Source organism: Ctenopharyngodon idella, chromosome 16 (assembly GCF_019924925.1).
Source record: "Ctenopharyngodon idella isolate HZGC_01 chromosome 16, HZGC01, whole genome shotgun sequence".
In the NCBI taxonomy this organism is placed as follows: domain Eukaryota; kingdom Metazoa; phylum Chordata; class Actinopteri; order Cypriniformes; family Xenocyprididae; genus Ctenopharyngodon; species Ctenopharyngodon idella.
Window position 1 is genome coordinate 18,172,414 of NC_067235.1, and position 26,662 is coordinate 18,199,075.

At 37.4% G+C, this 26,662-nt stretch overlaps 1 protein-coding gene across 2 annotated transcripts; it reads left to right on the forward strand.

Moving 5' to 3' along the window:
* The first annotated feature begins 1,171 nt into the window (after window positions 1-1,171).
* Window positions 1,172-26,160, forward strand: plekho1b (pleckstrin homology domain containing, family O member 1b). 2 transcript variants are annotated; one of them, XM_051865770.1, is made up of 7 exons: window positions 1,172-1,592; window positions 2,567-2,713; window positions 2,867-2,971; window positions 12,602-12,742; window positions 16,586-16,690; window positions 20,244-20,345; window positions 21,572-26,160. In XM_051865770.1, the coding sequence occupies exons 1-7, from the start codon at window positions 1,566-1,568 to the stop codon at window positions 22,262-22,264; spliced, it is 1,320 nt and encodes a 439-aa protein (XP_051721730.1). In that variant the 5' UTR covers window positions 1,172-1,565; the 3' UTR covers window positions 22,265-26,160. The 2 variants fall into 2 exon arrangements, with proteins under 2 accessions (XP_051721730.1, XP_051721731.1); XM_051865771.1 differs by lacking the exon at window positions 2,867-2,971.
* The last annotated feature ends 502 nt before the right edge of the window (window positions 26,161-26,662 follow it).

Here is a 26,662-nt window from a genome sequence, read left to right on the forward strand (position 1 = left end):
TTAATTTGTGTTCCAAAGATTAACGAAGGTCTTACGGGTGTGGAACGCCATGAGGGTGAGTAATAAATGACATTATTTTCATTTTTGGGTGAACTAACCCTTTAAGGCTGTATAACATGTTTATGTTTTGCGATTATATATAGAATGTTAATCCAGTTATTATTTTAACCTTTTCAGGTAACCTAATTATCTGTCCTGGCTTAACGACAAAAACATTTAGCAGTGAATTCCTGCTGAAGTAATGAAGAAAATACTATAAGAACATACTAGGGGCGTTTTCAGACCCAAGCTTCTCAAAGCAGTATGCATTACTATTTTTAAACTCTTAAGAAGGACTATGATGGTTTTAAGACGACAGGTGGACATGTTTGTATTGCTGCTGAGTTACATCACTTTATGGGAGCCTTATCCCAACACCTCACGGGCTGCTTGCTTTTGGAACTGCAAAAATGTTCCTTTTAGGTGAAAGAATTCATCATTTACCATATATGTTATATCAAAGAAATTAAAAATATAAATATATGAAATCATACATGTATTTATAAGTATATAATAAAAATAATATTACACTGTAAAAACTGAAATTGTGCAGTCATTACCTTCAGAGGCTTCCGTCAACTGAAACCTAAAGTTACTTCTGTCATATTAAATAATATTTATGCCTTATAAATCCATAAAAACAGTTCATTTAGATATTACCACAGTAGACTAATAATACTGCTAAAAAAAAAAAAAAAACTCTGAAAACACTTAATTTGTGAAGAAAACGCTTTTCTATTTTGCAGATTGAGAATTTTTTTCCCACTTAATTGACATTCAAGAAAAAAAAAATTATAACCATATAAATCATGTCATCCATTTTCTTTCAGGTCAGTTAGTTCAACAAATCCAGGAAGCAAATATTGCTCCTTAATAAAAAGGTAAGTTTTTGACACTACTGATGAACTATGTAGTAGGCCTATAATTATTTCTTAATTACACATTAATATTTTTATTATTATAATATCATATAATGATATATACAGCCTATATCATATTTTAGCTAATAATATAGGCAAATACTCTGTTTCACAATGTAAAATTATATCCAAATATTCCTTTCAGTACAGTAAGTCCCCCTGTCTGTCTTTCCAGTGACATCACTGTGGTGTCCATAGGTGGAGCTGTCGAGGACAAAGACAGGGACCACACAGCCTCAAGTTCTCCAGCTCACACAACTCCACGAAAGACACACATGACGGTAGGAGATCAACCCATACCAAACGATCATCATGCCACCATCACAGACTTATATGCTGCTATAGAAAGCACGTTTCTCAGATCTGTCTGCGTGACCACAGAGAAAAAGCCATTGGATGATAATCTGCGCGGATCTGGAGGACACGAGTAAATAGACAAGAGGCGTAAGAAACAAACGGGGAGCGACTCATTGAACACCGTGGTTTTCTTTGAGTGTAACGTTTCGAGTCCACACCAGGATTTTGTTTCGTTGTAGACAACACATTTTGCACGGAAGGACCTGGATTTACCGGAGGGAGAGTCGGAAAGCTCCGTTTTATTGAGCCATGAAGAAGAACAGTTCAACAAAGCGGGTAAGACATCGAGTCCACTCTATTGTCAGTGAGGAGCGCCGTGAGCCTTTGTGCACTAGTGTGAAACACTGCAGCATGAACACTTCAGTTTACTAAAACACAATGTTTAAGAACATTTTCCAACGCAGCACATGCATTATAATTATTTTATTCTTGCTGTAAATGTAAAAGTCGACGTTATATTCTTCTGCACGCCCTTTTTGGAAGTAGTTGACCAGGCTTATAATAGTCAAAGGAGTAAAGTTTACATACGCATTTCCAAACGAATATAAATGATTAATAAATCATCCATTCTAAAAGCCTTAAAGAAATTTCCCAAGGGAACCCATGGCTTGAAAATGCTAATTCTCATCTGGGTTTTAGAACTACAAAGTGAACACTTAACATGCACTATTAATGAGTTGATTAAATTGTTGTCCATAATGACTAAAAAGCATGATAAATGGCATCTCCAATATTTCCAGACTAGAACAGCAGGCAAAGAATGTGCATGTTTCATCTAGCATATGCTGATCACATGCATATATAGCTGAGGAGCATTTAAACATTTTTCAGAATAAAGGCGTAACCAGATTTTGGATGTAATGTTTGTTTTTGCACTCTTTGAGTTCATCACTATAGAAAAAAGCTTTTTCTTTCCATTATTTTGCCTTTTAATCTCATCATACTCAGTCCAGACGGCAAGATCCCAAGGCAAATATTGAGGAAAAACTGGTGTGTGTGTCTGTGAGAAAAGTGAGTGCCAGAAATGTGATCTACATGACAAAGACAATGTCTTTAAGAAAGTCTCCCCCTTGCTAGAGATTACGACTGTCTCAAAAACTTGTGAAATGGCTTTCAGCATATTGTGCAGCATATTGTGCATAATAGACTTATGAAGGCCAAAAAATGCTTTGAAACATGCAATCATATCATAACTCACTGGGAACCTGAAGTCTCACTAGCATGCCGCTGTTTTCTGTCTGTAAACGCAGGGCCCTCAGGAAGCCAATCAACAGCCCGCGCAGCCTGACAAAACTGGCTGGATTCGCAAGTTCTGTGGCAAAGGAATTTTCAGGGAAATTTGGAAAAACAGATTTGTTATACTGAAAGGAGACCAGCTCTACATTTCTGAAAAAGAGGTAAGTTGTGGACTAAACTTTTTTCCTGTTCATGCTTTTCTCCATATCATCATAATTTCACTGATGAGATGCTACTTGTATAACATGATTACAATAATGTTCAGGACTGCCTTTCAGTATAGTGTGTGAGAAAGTGTGTAAAATGTGTTCCAGTTGCTTGGAGGCATGGACGAGTTACATGACATGCCCTCATCCTCGAAAACCATGAACAAAACTACACAACGTAAAAGAAAATATGATCCAGACTACAAAATAAGGGTATACTTCCAATGCAGATAAATATGGTTTGTACTGACCACAATGCATTAAAACTCAGGAGACTTATAGAAACCCATCACTCAAACTAAACTGTCAGTTTTCAGTAAATGGAAATAATAATAAATGTAAGTGTTTTCTGATTACCGATGAAAGTAGGCAGATTACATAACTTTGAGTTCATGTGTGTAATGGGTCTGTGATAATTCATTTTTAAAACTAGTGAGGCTATTCAAAAAAAAAAAAAAAAAACTACTTTTTTTTTTACTATAAACAAATAATTTACAAATATCTAGAGTGATCCAAGTCAAACCACATGAGGTGCATCTACTATCTTTAGCATTGCATATGCAGAGGTAAAAATCATATTGATTGCCCTGATTGTAATGATGAATGTTCTGGTGATGAATAATCTATTGTGACATACAGGAAGTCAGTTGCCACATAAAAACAAGAGTTCCTCTTGTTGTTCCTCACAGGAGCAGCACATAAATAAAGATATAGTTCAGCCAAAAATAAAAGATTTGTCATCATTTGCTTATGTTATGTCTTTCGAAACCCACATGACTTTCTTAAATGGAAATGATAAATTTAGCAGAATGGAAGTTGATGGGACTTTCTACACTATAAAAAAAACCTTTTGTGTTCCATGTAAGGAAAAAGTCATACAGATTTGGAAAGACATGAGGGTGAGTAAATGATAGAATTGTGATTTTTGGGTGAACTATCCTTTCAATATCCTGATCTGTTCAGGGGTGCGTTTCCCAAAGCGAACTATGGTCACAAGTTCCATCATTACCAATAGAGTTCAGTGGGACTTACGACCATAGTTGACTAACGATGGTATCGGAAATGCACCCCTGGTCAGGCTATATCTTAGTGCTTAACACCTTTATCCAATTGCAGACATCATTCTGAAATTAGAGCTGCTGGATGTGATGAAAGGCTGAACATGACGATATAAACATGTAAACATTCAATTAGCAGACTGTCATTTCCAAGTCCAATGCAACACATACTGTCAAGCATTGACATTGTGGCTTCCATACAGCGGTCCCCTTCACTTCTGGATGAACTGTTTCCTCTGAGAGGTTTAACAAGTTCAGTAAGCATGAAGGAATAGGAAAATAAAGGGCCTTTATTCGGGAGCGAGGCCGATTTACTGCAGTGTGGGAGGACGAAGGGAAGGGAAGCAGGATTGAGGTTGAGTCATGGTCACGCAGAAGACTGTTTGCTGTGCTCAGCATCAGATCAAACAATGCCGAGGCAGCATATGGGCTCTGGCTCACAGCTCAGAGGGAGGATTGACCCTTTTAGTGCTTAACAGACTGAGGTTTCATCATGCTGTCGTCTAGATGTTTCTCTCCAGCTGTCTAGACAGACAACAGATTTTAATGATCTGATGCTGTTGTTTTGGTATCATGTTTCCTAAGAGATAAACGGCAAAAATGATTCCCATATTTATATGGCAATCTGAATATCCCAGCTTAAGGAGTTAAATATATTTCTAAGACATATATACCATAAGCTAACAGGGCATATACTATACAAAATATGTTTTTAGATTTTTTATGCTGTCTCCTAGGTGTTGAATGCACAGTTCACCCAAAAATGAAAATGTCTTCATTTACTCACATTCATTCCATTCCAAAAGCATGACTTTTCTTCTGCAGAACATAAATATTTGAAGAAATTGTACTGAATAGTTTCAATAACTATTTCTGTCATGACAACTCTCTGAGCGTTTGGCATGGTTACGACAGTGTAGATATGTTTGGTTTTGGCGGAATAGATCTGCTAAGCTGCCGCTGTTATTGCTGCTGCTGCAGAGCAAGTACGGAACTTGCTGCTGCCAATACTTACACAACATGTTGCTGCTGTACAATATAGCATATATGAATTACCCATAGCAGATTTATACAGGTGGAGCTGGGGAAGGTGGAGGGTTTCGGAAAGCGCACTTTTATAGCAAATGCTGACCAAGTATTTGAAGGTTGAGCAGCAAGCCCATTGGCTACTGATACAGCAGGAACCAATCAGCTGTGCCCTATAGAGAATGCCGTGATTGCTAGCAGATTGAGTTAAGGATGTATCAGCCTGTGCCATCTAGAGTTTCATGACAGAACTTTGAATTTTTTCAATGAATAGGAATTAAGACTTTGAAAGTACCATAAAAGTATCAAAAAAGGATTAATTGGAGACCATTTTCGAATACGTATCATGGAAATGTCAGTGATAGTTGCCTATGCAAAACTAGCTGCCATGCTACAAAGGAGCTGTAGGTGGTTGCCAGGGTGTTGATCAGGAACTCTGATTGTTTTTACTGCATTGATGTGTGGCTGCTTGGAGGTTACTTAAAGTTGCAAACTTGCAATGAAACAGAAGTATCAGCAGATCTTTTCTTCCATATTGTGAATGTGATGTACATACAAGTGAATGGATTGGACTTTTGGAAAAAAAAATGTACAGTCGGACTTGGTTCTTTCAATTGGTTACTGATTGGAGGGAGGCAGATGAGTTGACTGTAAGCGTGCTGTCGATAGTAAGAAAGGGGTGAATTTTAGGAGTAGAGAAGCCCAGAATACATCACAGAAGAAGTTGTTTCACTGGGAGATTGAGTTATTACTTTTGGATTAAGTAAAAATGAAACAGGTGGATGAACTGTTAACAACATGATCAATAACATGCATTTTAAAATAGATAGAATGTATTTTTCTTTTCATGCCGACTTCAATGGCCAAATTAGTCTCTTAATTCTCTACATATTGCTCAGGTCTCTCCTTTAATGTAATTAAGCACATTTTATCATCTACCAGGTATAAACTGTTAGTCAAATAGCTCTGAAAAGTATAAGCACATCTCTACTCAACTAACTGCACAATTTGAGGTATCTGCAGGGTTAGGTGGGTTGTTGAAATCCCTAAACCTAAGAATGAGCAATTGTAATTGCAAGCACCACTAATAACCCACTGGCCGTTCATTGTATGTGATTCTGCTTAAATCAAATTCACATATTTCAGTCAGATGATAGGAGACTGAATGGTGGCAGTAAGCTGAGAACATGTCCTGCAAATCTCTCCCAGAACAGATGTCATGCGAGTGTTGTTTGGGGTCAGATTCCTGGGCGCCGATGTGGCAGATGTAGGGAGAGTGCACAGATATTAGGAGAGCTTTGTCCCACTCACCCTGAACTGTCTTCGTGTTCACAAACGTATCCTGGTACATTTCTTTCTCACGATTGCTTGAGACAGCCAATCAACAAACTCTAAAAGCATAACTTCATGTCTCTGTAAAAATGTTTCTTCCTCTTACTCTAAATGGCATCTACCAGAGCTTCAGCATGAAAGTAGAAGAAGATAAAAGCTGCCTGTGTCTTTTGTTTGCCAAATCAAGCCCAAATAAGGAAGCTGTGGTCTTTGTCTTATATTGCTCTTCTGCTTTTTGGAGTCATATGTATAGATGATCGACGTGGGTGTAGTGGTCACAACCTGTTCTGGAACTGACACTTCCTTATTTACAAAGTGCTTTTCCCCTCATCTGGTTTGCTTTTCTTAAATGACGCCACTAAAACTGCATTGAAATCATAACCCTTCCACTTAGGTGATTCACAATCAGTATCCACCCTAAACGGATCAGATCATGTTATATTGGATTTACAGTTTGATTCAACTTTACTTAGTCAAGTGCTTGAATTAGTTTATGCATCCCATTTACTAACTTCAGTTTGCTTGTCATATTTGTATTGATCTGCAGATGTCAGATGGGCCGAATTATTCTAGCAGTGTGAATTGGTGTAAATAGAAAACAGATCATGCAGTGTAATAGTAAAAGAAACATGTCTACGGACGCATTATATGTCATACATGTATAAATACTCAAGGAAAGACATGTGAAGTTTTCCTTTTACAATCGCTGTCAACGTTCTCTAGGATAATGGGGTGCAGTCGTTCAGCTACATTAACACAAGTGGAGTCGCAAATGAAATCGACGGATGAATCATTTCACACATCAGGGCCTGGCACGGCTCTGACTCACTTACTGGAAAGTGAGATCAGTGGAGGTTGTCATGCCCTGTATAGTCATCAAACCATTTCTTCTACATCTGGTTTCTTTAGGTGGTTTCTTTAAGGGATCTTGGTCACACTGTCAGATAATTATCATTGCAATTGCAAGTTGTTCAAATTTTTTTGAAAGGGCAGCAGGGAGAAATTCCTGTTGCAGGCTGGTTTTACCCTGAAACAGAAGTTTACAAAATAGCATCAGGATGTTTAAAATGAGAAGCTTGTTGGACTGAAATTATAAACTCTACAACAGTGGTTCTCAACTGATGGGTCATGAACCAAATATCTGTTGTGGTCAGAAGAATCAAACTAGGGGGCCATTTACACGACACAGTTTTCAACTAAAAACGGAAAACTTTTTATGCGTTTTGGCCGATTATTTATATGGCAACAACGTTTTGGGGGCCTAAAAGCAAACTTTTGAAAACGGGTTTCAAAGTGCAAGTTTTGGAAAACGATAATGTTATAGTCTCTATGTAAACTACAAAAATGCAAATCTGTGAAAATGGTGAAGTGTTTAGTCTATAGGTATACGCATTTGGTGTGAGTTCTCTGTAAAAGAATGGTGTGTAGACTTTCTTTACAAAGTGACATCGCCAACTACTGGCCTGGCATGCATAATACAGCGATTTTAGCCATTTTCGTGGATCCGTGTGAACGGGATTGTTTTGACAATGTTGCCAACTGTACAAAGAAAAAAACTTATGTTTTTAGTACATCATTGTGTAAACATACCCTAAATGTTTAGGAAAAAATAAACATCAAAGTTCAACTTCAAAATCATCCACCTTTTTTCTTAAACGCGGAAGTCTCACCCGACTCATAGCGGCATTATCCTTTACATTTCCAGTCTCCAGTGTTTTGAGCTGATAATGTAAAGTTAAACTTATGAAAATGGTTTTAAAAAAAGCACATGGCTCCATAGGCTCCATAGTGCCATCACTTTACAGTGTCGCAATGACTGTCTTTTGTCAGTGCCCCACCCATTAAAGTTTAATGAGTGCTAATGGCATGAATCTGCCCAAAGATAACTACATTGAAAACAGATGGGCGCTCATATCCATACAGCTCTCGATCAGGTGAATTTCGGGGTTTTGTCCTAAGACCGCACAAATACCTTTTATGGAGAGTATGGAGTGCTGCAAGCCGTGCTCGTATTCTCTTGTCAGTCTTTGGTATAAAATGCAAAGCATATGGCACCGTAAATGGAATGGAGAAAGGAGCAAATCTTTTCAGATTTGCTAGTGCTCAAAACAAGTACTTTCCAGGAATTTCTTAAGTTTATTGCTGTTTTTATGGCAGTTAATAATAGCACAGCTTAACCCTGCGCTCCTTTGAAATTTTAGTAATGTTCAACAAGTTTAATCAATTCAGTTACTTTTTTTTTTTTACCCTGTTTTAACAATGGGTTCCTATGGAGACCTGAACAGGACAGCAGCACACAAACGGAAGTTAGGCTACGTTCAGACTTTCTCATGCCACGTAAAATGTAAACATTAGACGTTGTTATAAGAAGCATGCTGAAAGTCAATAATTTTAGATCAGATTCCAATCGGATAGACAAATAATCAGATTTGGACTGACAGTCTGAACATAGCCTTAGAATTCATCATGGTAGCGCTCATTGTTCGCTCAGGAAAAAGGTGAATAATACAGAAAAATAAATAGGTTCCCATATCTTTGGTTCCCATATCTTTTGTTCTTCATGTCAAAAGCCTTGCAATTTTGTTTGATGTAGTGGTGACATGTTTTGTTTACTTTTGTATGGTAAACTATTAAAAATAAAGGTTCCAAAAGGGTGGTTTGGCATAGAAGAACTATTTTTGGTTCCCCAAAGAACCTTTCAGTGAACAATTCTTAAAAGAACCATGTTTTTCTTAGCGCAAATAACATTTTAGTACACTCAAAAGAACCTTTTGTGTATCGGAAAGGTTCCATGGATGTTAAATGTTCTTCATGGATGGAACCATCTATGCCAATAAAGAACCTTTATTTTTAAGTGTGTAAACAATTTTGTGTTGAGTCACCACTTGTGAAGCAAAACCAGTTGAAAACAACTGTGCTAGAAGTCAGAGAAACATCTTCAGTCTATCTTTAGTTTGTTTGCATTCGCTGATGAGAATTTGCCAAGCAGCTTCCCCTTCTCTCACCTGACCAAGCCAACATGCTGCATTTAACCCTGTGAGGTCTCTCCTGCAGCTTTCATATCATAAAGCAGCATTGGCCGTACCATTCATATACAGTAGTTCCACTTAAACACTTTGCAATGAATTTTTCATGTGGGCCGATGGGACACATTGCTGGGGAGTATTCATTTCAAATTCCTCTTCAGGGCATTTGGCTTCTCTGATTCACCCTCTCAGCTGCAATGCTTTGTGACCCTGATGGACGTTTATGAAAGGTTAGACTGGTTAATGGAGAAAGTAAATAGCTAAATTCAATTCAGACGGTACTTTGAATGACAGTGAAACATGAAACTATGACTATTTGTCTCTGAATTATACACCTGGCCTCAAATCGAAACGAAAGGACACCTGAACAGGAAATGCTCCATAATACAGTTATTTGTTGAATAACATGACTATGAATACACTCTGGAAACAATGCTGGTGAGCAAATGTTTCATATAACAAAAACAGCAAAACTTAAAGTATTTTCAATACAAGTTAAGTTCTAACTTTCTGCAATGTTGTCGATAAACAGAAAATAATTTTAACTCATACTGCAATCTAAATCTGGGTCAGTACATTTAAAAAAAAAAAAAAAAAAGAAATCAGTGCTTTTATTCAGAATGCATTAAATTGATCAAAAGTGACAGTAAAGACTTTTACATCAATCAAAGAATCATGAAAAAACTGTATCAGTTTCCACAAAAATATTAAGCAGGACAACTGTTGTCAACATTGATAACAATAAGAAATGTTTCTTGAGCATCATATCAGCATATTAGAATGATTTCTGAAGGATCATGTGACACTCAAGAGTGGAGTAATGGCTGCTGACCCCAAACTTTTGAACTGTGTGTATACATATTTAAAAAAGAAATGACAATTATGAAATTACAATGGAAGTCTATGGAGAAATGAGAATATTTTATTTTACTTCTTTAGTATAAAAAAAATGCAGGTTACACTTTATTTTACAGTGCTGTAGTTACATTGTAATTACTCAAATAAGTACTGAGTACTATTAATTAACTACATGTACTTACTATAGAGTTACAGTTATGGTTAGGGTTAGGTTTAGGGTTAGTTACTTGTAATTATGCATAATTTACTGTTATTACTATAGTAAGAACATGTAGTAACGTGTAACTACTGCACTGTAAAATAAAGTGTTACCAAAATGCATACAGTTGTTACGCCTAATCATCCTTTTTTCTCTCGATATAATCGATTTCCTTCCTACATTGTTTTCATTGAAAATCTGGTTTTACTCTGAAACAGTTGTGAACAGCAATTTATTTTGACTGAGTTTTGTGGCAATACTTTAGAAACATGCCCTATCATGCATTACTGTAAACACCAATGCATCAAAATGATTTTCTGTGGCATTCAACAGCACGCCACCGATGCTGTTTGTAGAGCTTACATTTTTTTGAGCTCTCTAAAAATCACACACAACAAAAATATTGTTTATAGCTCCAGACAGCTTTAGTTACAAAACAAAAAGGTAGCTTGATTACAGAGTACATTTCAGACAGCCTGGCAAGACTGTGAAATTATTCTCACAGTAGTACTTCTTTTTTTCCCCCCTTTGTTCTTTCGTTTGGGTAAGTCAACTGATTTTCTCTAACTGTCTTTTGGTTGTTTAGGATGCCATTTTTTGGCTATTCACACTTTGGCTATTCCTCTTCAAAAAGATGTATCTGTTTAAAGCTTAATGTACACAGTATCTCTTAATTTGCAGATAAAAGGTCTGGCATCTGCCAGTTCCTTTTTTTTTAAATTGGTGGTTTCAAATGTTAAGAAGTCCAAATAGAGCATAAAGACATGGTGTTAGATTCATATACAATCACTCAATCAGACTCAGGAGAGCTGCGCCTACTCAGTTTAAAGGAGCATAGAGCTAAACTACAAAAGTAGTAGTCTAGTTCACATTCATTCAATGAATCTGACCACTGTGAAGTTTTTGTTTCAGTATGATCTTGGATTACAGACTTGTACTGTGCCAGATGTGTTGTCAGATATATCAGGGTCATTTTACAGGCAATGCCAGTGAAATAAATTTCCTTTAATGTGATTTCCAAATCATCTTCAGATGATTTCCACTTTTCTTCTATGCCTCCTTTTAATTCACTATATAGTGCATTAGAAGTCACTACAGCAAACTTCAGTATAATCTTGAATCTAGTTGTATTTAGGAGTTTTTAATGTCCGGTATTGAGTGCAAATGTACTGTGCTCCGACTGTCCTCTCCTGGAAAAAACGGATTGGATCAGATTTCTAGTTAATTGCTGCCTTTGTACTGCTGGAACAGTAGATGTACTATTTGTACAGCCATTCCCTGTCGTGACACCCCATAGTGCACTGGGTGTGATGCCAATACTCTTAAGTACTGCACTGTAGAGCAGCTCTGTAGTTCAGCACACAACCAGATGTGGGCTTGCGTGGACAGGCAGCTTTTTTTGTCTTCAGTAGAACACTAATGGAAATTGATTGTGACTTAATGAGATCGTTTGGCAGGTGATACCAAATCAGACCATGGTGTTCACTGTGAATCTAGGTTAAAAAGTTCTCTTCTTTCATTCCCAATGATGTTTTCGGGCTATGTTTTGATGTCTGTCCCAGTTAAAACTCATCGGTCATCCAGATGTCCTGAACTTTTGTGGCTGCACCAACTGGACTAAAACACTGAGCTCAAACACTGTATACTTTTAAAATGCTATGCCATTTTTTTTTAAAGTAACTTAAGCTGTAAATACTTTAAGTATAGACAATAATCAGTACATTTTGAGTAATGATGCACCAAAATGACAATTCTTGGTTGAAACTAAAAGTGCTAAACATCCAGTGCTGAAACCAAAAGTAAAAATGGTAATTTTAAATTTTTTTGGTAATGGTAATTTTAAATTTTAAATGCCTTTGTAAGCAAATTATATTGCAGTCTACGAAAGTCTACAAAAAGAGCACCACTACACATACAGAGACAGATTGTGCCACATCAACCTTGTCAATTTATCATCCATCAGTCATTCATAATTCTGAATTAGTGACTGATTTGTCACTTAAAAAAAAAAAAAAAAAAATACTGAAATTTTTCATATATTAAAAAAGTAAAAAATTTAATGTATAATAATAATGCTATTATTATTATTATACAATTACAAAATTATTGATTTTTAAAAAATATAATAATACTATTATTATTAAAAAGTATGAACGGCATTAATTAATTAGCCATTACATGAAACATTTTAAAAACTACTGTAATGGCTATGGTTGTTCTGGGGAGAAAAAAAAAAATCATCCTTTAAATCTATTTCAGAACAAATACATAAATATTGAGATGTATGTATCGAATATATATTTAAAGCACAATATTGAAACCAAATCTGTACTTTATCCCACAGGTCAAAGATGAGAAGAAAATCCAGGAGGTGGTTGATCTCACTGACTACGAGAGGTCTGAGGAACTTCGCAAGGCCAAAAGCAGGAGCAAAAAGAACCACAGCAAGTTCACGCTTCTGCGCTCACGGCAGCCAGGCAACACGGTCAGTCACTACAGGAAGTTGGGTTTCACAGTAGAGGATAATAGCTAATGGGTTTATGCCCCAGTCAGCACAGGAGCACTGCTGGGCCAGTTTATTAGTCAGTTTGCAGTCATGCTGTGAGACAGTGATCACCTGTTGCACAACTCAAATATATGTGTCTCTACATACATTCACACATATTTGAGTAAAAGGAGACTGAAAAAGGGACTGAAAAAGGGGGTCTTAGGCCGCGGTCACTCTAGACTTTGAGCATGCGAAATTTCTTCGGACACTGTAACGGTCGTGATATGACGTCACGCTCTGCAGCGTCTTTTTTATAAACATAAATTCAACATAAATAGTAATACATTCAAAATGTTAAAATATACAATCTACTTGACTTTACTGCAAAAAATATTGCTTTTTTAATTCAGCCAAGGGGTCACGCCATGATGCATCGATCTTCTACTGGTCACATGTCTTCACGTGATGCGAATTTGCAACTTTTCGCATGAGCTTGCATATGAATGGAAGTCGATGGAACGAAAAGTGCAGTGACCGCCCCTTTAACTGGTTATTCAGTCATACAGATGGTATTCAAACTGCTCCTGTAATTTGTTATATGAAAAGGATAATTCAAGAGTCAGTTTGTAAATGCGGCTGTCAGTACCAAACACTGACTTTTGTTAATGCAGCTATTTAGACTCAAGTCTAAGACATGTTGATGTTAGTCTAAGAAAATATTAGACAATAAATCGTACTCCAGCATAGTTGGCATGTTGGTCTCTAAGCACAAACTTGGACCGCCCTCTGTAGTCATCCTATCCTGTGTAATTGGCTTTCAATAAGAACGGCTCAGCTTATTGCTTTCACTAGCAAACCACAGGCCACCACGAATATCCTTTATCCTTTAGACCAACACAAATAGTACATCTTACCAACTGCGTTAAAGCTCCATGTTTCTTAAAGGTGAAGTGTGTACATCCATCCATCCATCCATCCATCCATCATCTTTGATGCATTTTGAGTTTTTTAAAACTTTCAAACAAGTCTTTGTCAAGCCAGCATTCAAAAAGACAAACTAAAAATGACAGTTCAATTCATTTGTATTCTGTTTCCTTACATTAATTTGAACTACAATTCACCATCCTGTTTGCCACCTCAATTTAAAGTCCATTCAAATTGAGGCATTGAATTGGAATTTAAATAGAATTCTCAGTTAATTTCAGAAACAAACATTTCTGTTCTCCTGGCTCAACCAATTGCGTATGGGGGCGGGACTATTGATTTGTCCAGACAGTGGAACTTTTAATAATTTTTGCAAATCTGTTTGGTGGAAAAAAAATGAAACTCTTACATTTTAATTTCACCTCTTCTGAAATGAGTCCCAGAAGTACTGTGATAAAAGTTTATAGTTCAAATATAAACACTGATATCTATGGTAGCGATTAAAATAGAGTAAATCACCAAGATTGTATCAATTACATCGTTACACCAGTAGGTGGCAACAAGTGACTGATAAAAAATGTATTTGTCATTGAATCATTCATTTAATTCATTCAAAAGATTCGTTAAAAAACACTGATTCATCCAGTAATGAAACAAGTGAAGTCTTTATGAGCGAGTCGTTGAATTATTCATTCAAACCTATTTTTTTTTTAAATAAAATAATTGAATTAATTTAAATGTTTTTAAACAAACTGCAGCAAATTAACATTTGTCAGAACTTCTAGTAAATTATGTTATTTTAAGTTTCTGTTTAGAATTGTAATAGAATCGTGATCTCTTTTAAACAAAAAAAAAAAAAAAAAAAAAATGTGATTCTCAATTTATTCACACTCGTGCAGCTCCAGTTATTGTTGATTTAAAGCTTTTTCTGGCTGTCTAGACTCTATAGCACATTTTCAGGATTTCTGACAGCTAGGAGAAAAATAAGGGGTTACGTCAGACAAATCCTTTAAAATCCAGCACTGAGACAAGGGGTTAATCCCTAGGAAGCAAACATGGAGGGTCTTAGGAATATCCAGCAGCACCCGCCCTCCCAAACGCACCCCTCCACACACAGAAACACACCACTACATGGTTAATAAGTCCCTCTGCCCCACATACAACAGCTGTTCCACATACAGCTCAACAGGGGAGACACCCTACTACATGACCTCATGAAAATCATCATCTTTGTGCTTTTTTCTCTCGCCTGCCTCTTTTTTCCACCCTTAAAAACAGGCTTCCACAAGTAAGATTCGGCACCTAATTTTAATTATTACCAAAGAATTTAAAAGTCTTACAGAAACAGTATTCATTGTTCAGTTTTGTAGTACAATGCTCTTTTGTAGCATTACATTTCCCCTGTGATCCACCTACGAAGCTAGTCATAGTTACAATTAGTTACAACCACCCAAAACACCCTTGCAACCACTTAGCAACACACTAAAACATTCTGAACACCTTAAAAATCACACAACAATGCCTGAGCAACCAACCACCACCACAGTGACGGCAAGTTTTGCACAGAAAAGTATCACCATTGTAAACAAATCTTGATTATTTTGAGTGTTTTTGTAAGTTATGTTTTTAAAGGGGTGGTTTTTTTAGCTTTAGTTAGTGTGTAATGTTGCTGTTAGAGCATAAACAACATCTGCAAAGTTACAACACTCAAAGTTCAATGCAAAGGGAGATATTTCCTTTTAAAGAATTCTCTGTTTAAGGATTACAACAAACGGCTGGTAGGGACTACAACATGCTTCTTCCCAGGTGAAATCACTAACCCTAAAATTTACATAAACCCTGTCCCCGAGAACACGCAACAAAGGGGTGAGGCCATGTTGGGATGCTTTAGAGAAGAGGAAGAGTTGTTGTAGTAAAGTGTTGTTGCCATGCCGTCATTTTACGCCAGACTGCTTCATAAACGAGGGTCAATTCACTGTTGGATTTGCACAAAAGATTAACATGACGGCACATGATAGTCGATGAGTTGAATCAACTCCACAGCAACTACATAAATTACATTATCCACTAACCATTCAGAAACGTCCAGTTGCATTCTAAAATTTGTAACTTCTCTTGACAGTCGTCATTTTGGGTGCGTGAGATTCTCCACCTTTGTTGTTGTTGAGCAAACGAAGCGCGAGTTGTTAAAGCTCCGCCATCTTTTGGAAAGCGGGCGGGAGCAGCAGCTCATTTGCATTTAAAGGGACACACACAAAAACGGCATGTTTTTGCTCACACCCAAATAGGGGCAAATATGACAAGTTATAATAAATTATCTGTAGGGTATTTTGAGCTAAAACTTCACAGACACGTTCTGGGGACACCAGAGACTTATATTACATTTTGTAAATTAAATTAAGACCTCAGCGATCAGACTGACAAGATGTTTTTCTTTTTCACATGATATGTCCCTTTTAATTGCCAAAGTGATTTGTCAACAACAATAAAAATACATAGCATTGGGTGCATAGCAGAGTCTTATCTACACAGCTGCAGCATCAACAGAAGGGCCGAGCCGCCTGTCACGGCTCCAGCAGACTGTGTTTGGAAGACTTGCAGTGTTGTTGCCTAATATGGTGGTTTCTGCCTCACACTGTTGCTGCATCAGCTGTCCACAGAAAGAGCCATATGGCTGTACCTGCTCATTTATGCTTGGCTCACTACATGTTTGTGTCCACCTAGCACAAGACTGAAGGAATTTTCACCATGTTTGTTGGTGTAAAATGAAAAGCCAGCAGGTTTCAGGGCAACACTGGTCATACATCAAACTGTACAGTTACTCTATAACCTGCACTGGCCTGTATGTTTGTATTTGGATAAATGATCTTCTCAAATAGGACACGTTTTAAAGTATTTTTCATCCACAACATGCAGGTTCCAAATCTGGTGTTTTTGGCCGTCAGTCCAGAAGAGAAGGAGTCATGGATCAATGCTTTAAATGCAGCGATCACTAGGGCCAAGAATCGCATATTGGATGAGGTAAGCTAGACATTCCCATATCTTTGCATATAACATTGCACATAACAACACTCTAGCAGTGATTAGCATGGGCAAGCACCACTCTTTTTTCTTCAAAAAATGTAAAAACTGAACACAGATTGTCATTCACAAGTCCTTGGAGAAGCCACTTTTATAAAAACTTCTAATCCTGCCCTCTCATTCCCTGATCTTTTCACAGTTTGTTTGCGAAAGGGATTTGCTCAATTTAAAAGTGGGTCTATAATCACGCTCGACACACAGTGGGAGAAAATGAATCACCACCAAAAATAGACGGCAGTCACGACTTTCAGCGTTAAAGCAGCCATAACAGAGCCTATCTTCACCTTCAGCTTCCGCTAATGAACGAGATTTAATCTGGCCTAACCATCCATGCTGTCTGCTTTTTCCAGATCAACACTTGACATGTCGTGGGAACAGGTCATTGCTTAGGACCATAAACATGCACACAGGCCGCCTAACCGTGACACAGCACACTCAATGTACTAGGGATTCATTTAAATAAATAAGAGAGAGCGTGTGCTTTCCCTTTCACATGCGATTGTGGTGTGATTCATACCCTACATCTTGCTGAGTTAAACAGGCGAGGTCTCCCATACCACAACAGGAGAGGAAACAGACTGAGTCAGCACACAATAACAGCCGGTTATGTTGAGAGTTCTTCTGTCGAACCTTTCTCATAACTAGTTTGTTGTCATAGCCATTCAGTATTAGGGGTGTAAGGAAATATCGATACATGTGAATATCACTATATTATTTTTGGCAATACACTGTATCGATTTAAAAAAAACACTATCGATATTTAGTTGTTTTAGATTTGTGTCAGAGGCTTTGTGTTCGGTTTAAACCCGACCGCTAGATGGCAGTATTATCTCAGAATGTAAACTGTGGCGCGGAGAAGCGCAAGGGTGTATCGTTAGCGTTAGCATTAGCAAACCCAGCTCACAAGATGATAGAATTATACCAGCTCCCGCTGCGATGGACTCGTTTTCGCTTTTCCACTATAATTAAACCACTAAGGAGATCAACAAGAGTAGTGTTGTTTGCAAAATAAGCCATGCTTAAATCCAATACTCGGGAAACATATTGATCCCGAGAGCTTACTTAACATCCCAACGGCATCCGCGCTGCTGAGAATGGTGTTTCGATAGAATATGTAAACATGTACTGCACGCTTTCCTCTCAATAACAAAATAAACACAACAAAAATGACAGTGGTGAGAAAACAGCAGCAAGAAAGTATCTGATCGTAGCGATGTGGATATGTTTACACGAGCTTTGCAATTCAGCACTCAAGTGAAGGTACGCTTATTTATATAGCACTTAATACAATTGATGTAGATGCTTTAAAGTATTGTATATGTATACATAAAGTATATGCCAGTATCGCCAGATTCTTTTCAATTCTATTCAATATACCAGTTTAAAAATGACAGAATGGTACTAAATCACATTGTTTTTTTAGGGTTGTCAGGATACCAACATTTCTATATTCCATAGTAATACTTGTATAATTTTACAATTCTTTTCAATTTCAAATACTTTATTTATCCCCGAAGGGCAATTCACAAGGTCACGCAGAGTAACAAGCAATATACGTCAAAAACACAACACAGTAAATAAATAACACAATGTACGCAACATATGTGTATTCTATGATATGACATATAAACATCTAAGAAGCAGATCCAGACCCTATAAAAATATAACAAAAAAGTTTTTTAAAAATATGTAATCACAACATGGTAAGCCTGGGGGTCAGAAATTATTGATAATTTAGAAGCTGAACCACTTTAGGAATGAAGGTTGCCTTCCTCCTTTGTGTCCTACAACCTGGACAACGAAGTCGTCGCCCTGAAGGGAGCCACACAAATTCAGAAAACAGAACATGTGATGGGTCGTGTAAAATCCTACCAGCCAACTTCAGCATTTGCTGTTCACTTATAGTGGAAAGAGTCCTGATAGGAAGTCCAATAATTTTCGAACAAACTTTAACTGTACGCTCCAAGCGATTTCTGTTCTGAAGGCTGATAGAATGAAACCAGCAGACAATAGAAAATGTAATGACACTTTCAATGTAAGAGTAATAGAACAACGAGAGAATATTCTTATTGACCACAAAAGAATTGAGCTTCCTTGAAAGATACTGCCGCTGCTGACATTTCCGAAGTATCTCCTCTGTGTTGGAAGTAAATTTCAACAGGTTATCAAATATTGTACCCAAGTACTTGTACTCCTCGACGATCTCTAATTCTTGATATTACCACAAAATGTAACATGCTACAGAAGACAATATTAAATATTAACAAATTAAAAACAATTGAATGTAGTCTTTAAATATGGATCAAATCATCAAGTAAATGTTGCTCTAAATAAGTAATGGCATAAAAATAAGTAAATTAAAACAACAGAACAAAAAAAAAAAAAAAGGTCTTTTGTATTTTCCATTTTTCCCAAAGCTGGGTATCTATTCAAAGTTGATTCGATTCCAGTTGACAAGTTTTTGATTCTATTTGATTTTGATGTGTTTCGATAATAATTCACTTGTGATTATTTCACTTATAATGTCAACAGGCATACGTCAATTATTTGTGGAACTGAAAGAGCTAGAGAAGCAGGATGCACAGCAGGATGACTCGACCGTCGCTGACAGTTGTTTTGCACAATTTTCTATGTATCTAATAAAAAAAGCATAGATTAAAAGAGCGATCAATTTTGACATTTTAAGAATCAATATCAGACGTATTCTTTTTCTGATCTGGATGGTTTGGTAATTTCAGGATCTCAATGCACTGCTTATCCGTTGCCAAGCACTGCTGCATGCTGCAAGTGTGGGAAATGTGTAGGCAGGTTTAGTGCTTAGACAAAGAGAATATGCATTCACCAGCCACAAACACCACCACACACAAATATATACTAGATCTTTATATATCATGAGCTTACTTGTTTTAAACTCACCACCACAAGTAGGGTAGAGGTAGGGTACATGAAGTAATCACCATGTTGTAGCTAAATTAAGAAACAAGATGCTAGATGCTAAGAAACAAAGGTAATCTTCTAAACAAATATTTTGTTTTGTTGTGTACCAACCCTCCCTTAGTCCATAAACCCTTACCAAACACAGTAGAGATTAGACAAACACTCCACTGGCCAACAAACACAAGTCATCTCAGAACACAAAGTCTTGGATGTTAGCATTTACAGCTTAAGCTTTCTCGTAAACAGCAGAAGTGTGCTGACACGTTTAATGCATGTTGTTACTGTTCAGTGTAACAAATCCTCAGATTATTCCCTTTAGCGTGTACAAGCATGAGCATTTTGCCCAGAAATCAAACATTCATCCACTCTTTTCAATTGGTCATATGTCATTATTTGTACATCACAAACAAATAATAAACAGACTCATTGATTGTCCGGTCAATATAATACCCCTCCTCCTGCAGGCTAGCGTGAAACATGTAGCTGCTGATAGTTTCCATGTGACTGATTTGTTCAGTTGGGCTTTATTCCAGTACTCTTTGTTCGACCCCTTTAGGTGACGGTGGAAGAGGACAGCTTGTTGGCCCATCCAACGCGTGACAGAGCTAAGATACCCCACACTCGCCGTCTGCCCACCCGCGGGCACCTCATGGCTGTGGTAAGCAGTCCATTTGCTCTGAATGTCACCTCATTAAACGTGAACAGCCTGCTGGGAAAAGGCTGGAATGATACATATGATAGTATGTACTTTTTTCAGTGATAAAATACTTTGTCTTAAAACTGATAGCATAAAGAATAATTTAGGGCCCACAGTAAGGATTTTTTTTCAGCTTTCCAGGTCAGACCAGTAGCTCAGATTTCTACTTACCCTGCCAACATTTTCACTAGCCCCAATGGAAAAAAAAAAAAAAAAAAAAAAAATCTGAATATATATATATAAATAATAAAAAATAAAAAAATCATCAAATGTTAAAGGGTTAGATCACCCAAAAATGAAAATTCTGTCATTAATTACTCACCCTCATGTCGTTCTACACCCGTAAGACCTTCGTTCATCTTCGGAACACAAATGAAGATATTTCTGATGAAATCCGATGGCTCAGTGAGGCCTCTATTGCCAGCAATGTCACCGAACCCCTCAAGATCCAGAAAGGTACTCAAAACATATTTAAAACAGTTCATGCAAGTACAGTGGTTCAACCTTAATAATATAAAGCTACGAGAATACATTTTGTGCGCCAAAAAGTTCACTGTAGTCACATGAACTGTTTAAAATATGTTTTGAGTATCTTTCTGGATCTTGAGGGGTTCGGTGACAATTTTTGGGTGATCTAACCCTTTAACATTTGATGATTTTTTTTTTAATTATATATATGTATATCAAAAATATCTTAATTTGTGTTCCGAAGATTAACGAAGGTCTTACGGGTGAGGCTGAGTAATAAATGACATAATTTTCATTTTTGGGTGAACTAACCCTTTAAACTTTCTTTACAAAGAAAATGTGCAATAATAGCTGAAAATTATAATAATAAAGATAATTACTTTTGCTGCAAAACGATGCATATATTGTAAAAGATTAATGATTAAAAGATTAAAAGAATCGGTTTGTGTTTTTAAACCCATTTTTACTGATGCAACCAAGACTATTACAATTCATACTGAAAATTTTGATAATACCTCATCTATGCCAGTCAGATAGATAATATTACATCCTTCTAGTTGAGCCCTGCTATTTAAAAAAGGCAAACTCGGAGAACAGTGTGGAAGTACTTTTTCACCTTTTAATTTAATTTCAAATGTCATCACAATGAATGAAGCGGTTCGATTTTTGCATTTGACCTACAGAAAGACTTTTGTCTAAAATCTCCTCACCCTTTTCAGGCTTCTACCACAAACTCGGATGGCATGCTGACACTTGACCTCATCCAGGAAGAAGATGTCCCCGCAGCACAGGGTCAGGACTCTCATGAGGATACCCTCGATAAAGCCGGTTCTCAGCGTACCCTAGATTCCCAGCGCTCCAATACAGACACCTCAAAGCTCTCAACATGTAACGAGACCCCCGGAAAGTCCCAGAGTCTGCCGCGGAAAAGCGAGAGTGCCTTTGACTGGTCGGAAAACCATCGGACACCGCAGCTCCGCAAAAAAACACCTACATCCGAGAAGAACCGTTGCGCTTCCATGGACGAGATCCTCACACACTGCGAAACGCGGGCCCTTCCACACTGCTCGACTTCAGCGCCAGTGCAGCCCATCAGCCAGCTCCAGGACCTCATCACCCAGAAGCTGGAGAGAACGCAAGAATTGCTGACAGAGGTGCGGGCACAGGGCAAGGGGAAGGGATCGCCGCCTGGAAAGAGCTCCAGCCCAGAGGGTCAACGGATGGAGGCGGAGAGGCTTCTGGAGGAAGCAGCGTCCACTTGGGGGCAGGCTCGTGACGTACTGGAAGAAGTGAAAGAACTCAGAGCTTTATACAAGCAGCTTGACTCAGCCTCTTCCGCCACACCCGGTCCTTCACAGAACGGCAAACTAAACAGCCCTCAACAAGAAAACCACCGGAAAAGCATGATGTGAGGACACAGAAAGTCCTCTACGGTTTAATGGCGTCGTTTTTCAACAGACTCTTCCTGTTGACTGCTTTAGTATTGCTGGAATCAAATAACATGAGCTATACGTGTATGTATGAATTGTTAAAGAGCTTCCTAATATCAGCGTCAGAGCAAAAATACGAGGGACCGGTGGTTTTACCAAACACAGTCTGTTGCGTTGTACCCTGCGGTATCGTTTTTCACAGTGATGTCAATAGGGACAGTAAACGCACGGAGTCACCGAGCGGCCCATCAGCGTAAGACAGGGTGAGAAACACCACATGGCGGTGATGTTGTTGTCATCTCCAGCCTATCACAATGTGAATGTTTTCCTTCTGTTTCATAATACACTGGAAGAGCTTTGTTTCGAAATGGTCACAGACCCCGAGGTCTATTTTACTCCCTGGGTCATTTTTTTATGTAATAATAATAATAGTAATTCCCAGCACACTTGCTCTGCTGTTAACAAAAACCAAGCTCATAATAAGATGCAATCAGGGTGCAGCCAAAGGCTATTGGCGGAAAGCTCATGGATAATGGAGCATGTGCTGTGTCCGGCAGTGCTCTGTATCCCATCAGATGGGCTCTAATTGTGAACAAAGCCATGAACATTAACACAGATGACGTCTGGTGCCAGAGTTGCTGCGGAAAGTGGAGGAAGAAACAGCTGCCATTAAAGACGAGACTCCATGCAGTAAAGGAAACGATTAATAATAATTACACATTTGCACTATGGAGAATGCTGTAAAACGAGAGTGACACTGGCAAGCTATCTTTTCAAACCTAAGAGGCAGAACAGACAATCTACTGTAGGTAGGGAAATATGGGTCGTGTAGCTCCAAGTCTTTACACCTAAGTGGTATTTCCGAAAATGTTGGTATCTTTCAAAATCAAAAGCTGCCTTAGCGTATTTTCATAAGGGCACATGCAAACTGCATTTTGAACTCGTCAAAGACTCTGAACGCTTGTATATTTTAATTTTCGAAAAGTTCGCCTACAAGTTGCCTGCACCTCAAGAGAAGCTTTTGAAGCATGATTTTATTTTGCTTTGCTTTGCAGGATTTTTGTCTTTGGGGAACTATGCAAGGTTGCATGGGTGAATCTCACGAAACCAGTCAAAATGTCATGTGTCATATTTCACCCCAAAATTTCTTTGAAAGAAACAAGAAATTATATTTTGCTTAAAGAAAATTAAGCTTATTTTTTTTTAAAATTTGGTTTAGTTTATTTTTATGACAATGAAGCACATATCCCCACCCAACTGACCATTCGCAAAGACCCGCCCCCTTTAGTTACTGTTGCTACGTCCGACAAGCCATGCTGCTCTCACACCACACTTCATGTTCTCACGCAGTGAAAAATACATCGCGGAGCAAAGAGGACACTGACAACTCGTCGACAGACAAGACAGAGCAGGTTATTTTTTATATGAAACAAGGTCTCAAATTTCACATGTTTTCATTTTTAAGGAAATTTAAACAGTGGATACCATTTTATAGCTCTTTAATGTGTCGTGACAGATCGCTGTAGTGCCTCAGTTCAAGCAGCTCGTGAACCGATCATCTCTTCCTACTAGTTCATTTATAGAGTCAAATAAACATGAATGAACATCATAAGGAATGTTGTTTCAACCGCGGAAAGATGTCAGTACACACAATTTTTCAAGTTCAAGTCCACCGGCGTTAATCTACTAACTCCCCTGACTGCTTTGTCGGACAAAATGGCGGATTCTGCGTTATGATTGGTTAGATCGCCTGTCAATCAAACTCCGGCGAAGGGTCAATTCTCATTATCGTAATGCAAAAAATTGTCAAGCAAGTACTGTCGAGCTTCCTTTTGCCATATTTGAGTGCTCTATGTATGTTCACTGATTAACATTTATATGAGAATAAAAGCCTAAATTAAATCAATCGTGTGTCTTCAGAAGACTTGAAACTGCTCGATTCATATGGATTTCTTTTAGAATCTCTTTATGAACAGTTTAAACCATCAAGAGTTTTGGGTGCATAGACTTTCAATGGAGGGACAGAAATCTCTCAGATTTCATTAAAAACATCTTAATTTGTGTTTTAAAGATGAATGAAAGTCTTGAGATTGAGGACACAATTTAAATTTTTGGGTAAACTAACCCTACAAACATCATAATGCATCCATTTATGCTTATAAAAAAAAAATAAAAATAACTTTATTGTTATACTATAAAACAATTAGAATATAATGAGAATTATAAGTAGGGAAATGTGCATAATTGTCAAAGACGAAAAGTAAAAAATCATGGTCATTTTAATTATGCAAAATAAAAAAAATTTGGGTGTAAAATGTGACTTGGACATGTTTCATGAGATTCCCCCACATATAAGTTTGAAATAATTCACAGGTATCAGGATTCACTGGCAGTGTGCAGTACGGTATTGCGTTAAACGACCAAAGGGTATGTCTTGCCAGTATAAAACACCTTGTTTTACAGTTAGTAGCTAAATAATGTGTTTGCACAATTCTATGGGTACAGGTCAACCTGTTCTGTTACGAAGACTTGATTATAAACAGTGTTATATTTTTTGTACATTTTATTGTAAAGTGCTTTTTTTGTAGAGAAAGACTTTGAGGAGAGTTTTTGCTTTTAAAACGCTTGATTTAGAAAACCACTTCCCTGGAAACGCAACTCCACTGAACATTCCTCACTTCTGGAATTTTGTCATAAAAAAAAACTGTAAATCTCCATTTCCAAAGGTAATAAAGCACAAAGCCTATGGCAGTCCTTAGCTTTTTTTTTTTTTTTTTTTAAAGTACAGGTAAATGATTCAGTTTTATTCACTACCCCTCACATTTTAAGTTCTATTCTTATCATATTATCGCCACACAGATGCCAAAGGTTTTCTGTACCTCATACGCTCGTATCTCAAACAGAGCAATGTTGTGTGATCTTTTCAGGTTTAATCAGATGAACTGGTTTTGTTTGGTCAGCTGGCTGTGTTATGATCTGATTTTTCTGACAGTGCCAGCGGAAGGTGAATCTAATTACCCGAGCATCTGTCAGGTAGCCAGGATCAGCAGGGCTCATATTAGATTACCTCAAAACCAATCCTGACATCTTTCCTATCCCACAGGTCCTATCACATAGGATAACAGAAACCCAGCCAAATTACTCCTGTACTTTGATAGTCATACATTAAATTTGTCATTTATGACACGTTTACTCTATGTTGACATCATAAACCATGTGACTGCTTAGAGCCGATGTTTCATTCATGCTTTTTTGAACTATTTATGTATGCCATAAGATTGTTCATCCGTTGTTTCTATTTTAACTTCACCAGACCTTTGATAAAATGTGAATGTGAATGAAGAGGAAAACCTCTCATTTGGTTCTTGACTGTGTTATTGTGGTCAGACTAGTAATTTTGCATAGGGATGTTGAATTTGTGTGAGCTAGTGCGTCAGTGCTACAACTGCCACTGGAAAAAAGACTTATGCAATCAGAAAGGAACAAACAATTAATTTCACCTACTTCAAATGACAGACTCTGGCTATTTTAAGATTTGAAATGCACATTTATACAGAAGAAAACCTGAATGTTTTTGGAATTTTGCGATTCCGTCATCCTCACAAACACAATCTCTCAGATGGACATTTCATTACAAGCTGCTGGTAAACAACTCAGATACTCAATTGTCTTTTCTGCTCTTGCTAATCACATTTATATGGAAAACTGTAAATCTCTGTGTACATTATTTCATATTTCTGTAGCTAATTGTAAATGGGGGTCAGTTTGCAATGTGGAGAGCAGAACCCTGTTAGTGGGTGTTTGTAAGCTCAGGACTGGCGAATCTCTGATGTACTTGAGACACAACCACTTGTGCAATTAAAGTGATCCTCACGTAACATCCCTGAATTCTGAGTGTTCATACCATAACACAATTTAGACTTTTTTTCTGTCTCATTCGGAGGTCGACCAATTGATCGGTTTTGCCGATTAATCGGTGCCGATAACCGATTGTTCCATGCAGCCAACAGAAACATAAATCAGAAACACATTCAGTTATTTTGATTAGATAATCAAGTGTTCTAAAACAAAAAAGCGTATAACATGTGAGAGTATACGTACAATATACATGTATGTATACTAATTTCAATGCTATGGCCTTTGTGTAGGTATTTAAAGATGGCCATCTTTAAGCATGACTTTTTGGATTTATATAAAATGTTAACACTTTACAATAAGAGTCCATTTGTAACATTAAGGTTGATAAAAGTATTGTTAATTTGTTAATTTCAACATTTACTAATAAATTTTTACATTTTAAAGTTGTGTCTCTTAACATTATAGTTAATGCACTATGAACTAACATGAATGATCAGGGTATAATTATTAAATCTTTTTTAT

What these genes read in the sequence shown, in the direction of transcription:
- plekho1b (XM_051865770.1), top strand. Translation starts at nt 1,566, where the DNA reads ATGAAGAAGAACAGTTCAACAAAGCGG. An exon ending in ATCCAGACTACAAAATAAGG is followed by an intron (nt 2,972 to 12,601) that starts GTATACTTCCAA and finishes TTTATCCCACAG; the next exon opens with GTCAAAGATGAGAAGAAAAT. An exon ending in GCGGGCACCTCATGGCTGTG is followed by an intron (nt 20,346 to 21,571) that starts GTAAGCAGTCCA and finishes CACCCTTTTCAG; the next exon opens with GCTTCTACCACAAACTCGGA.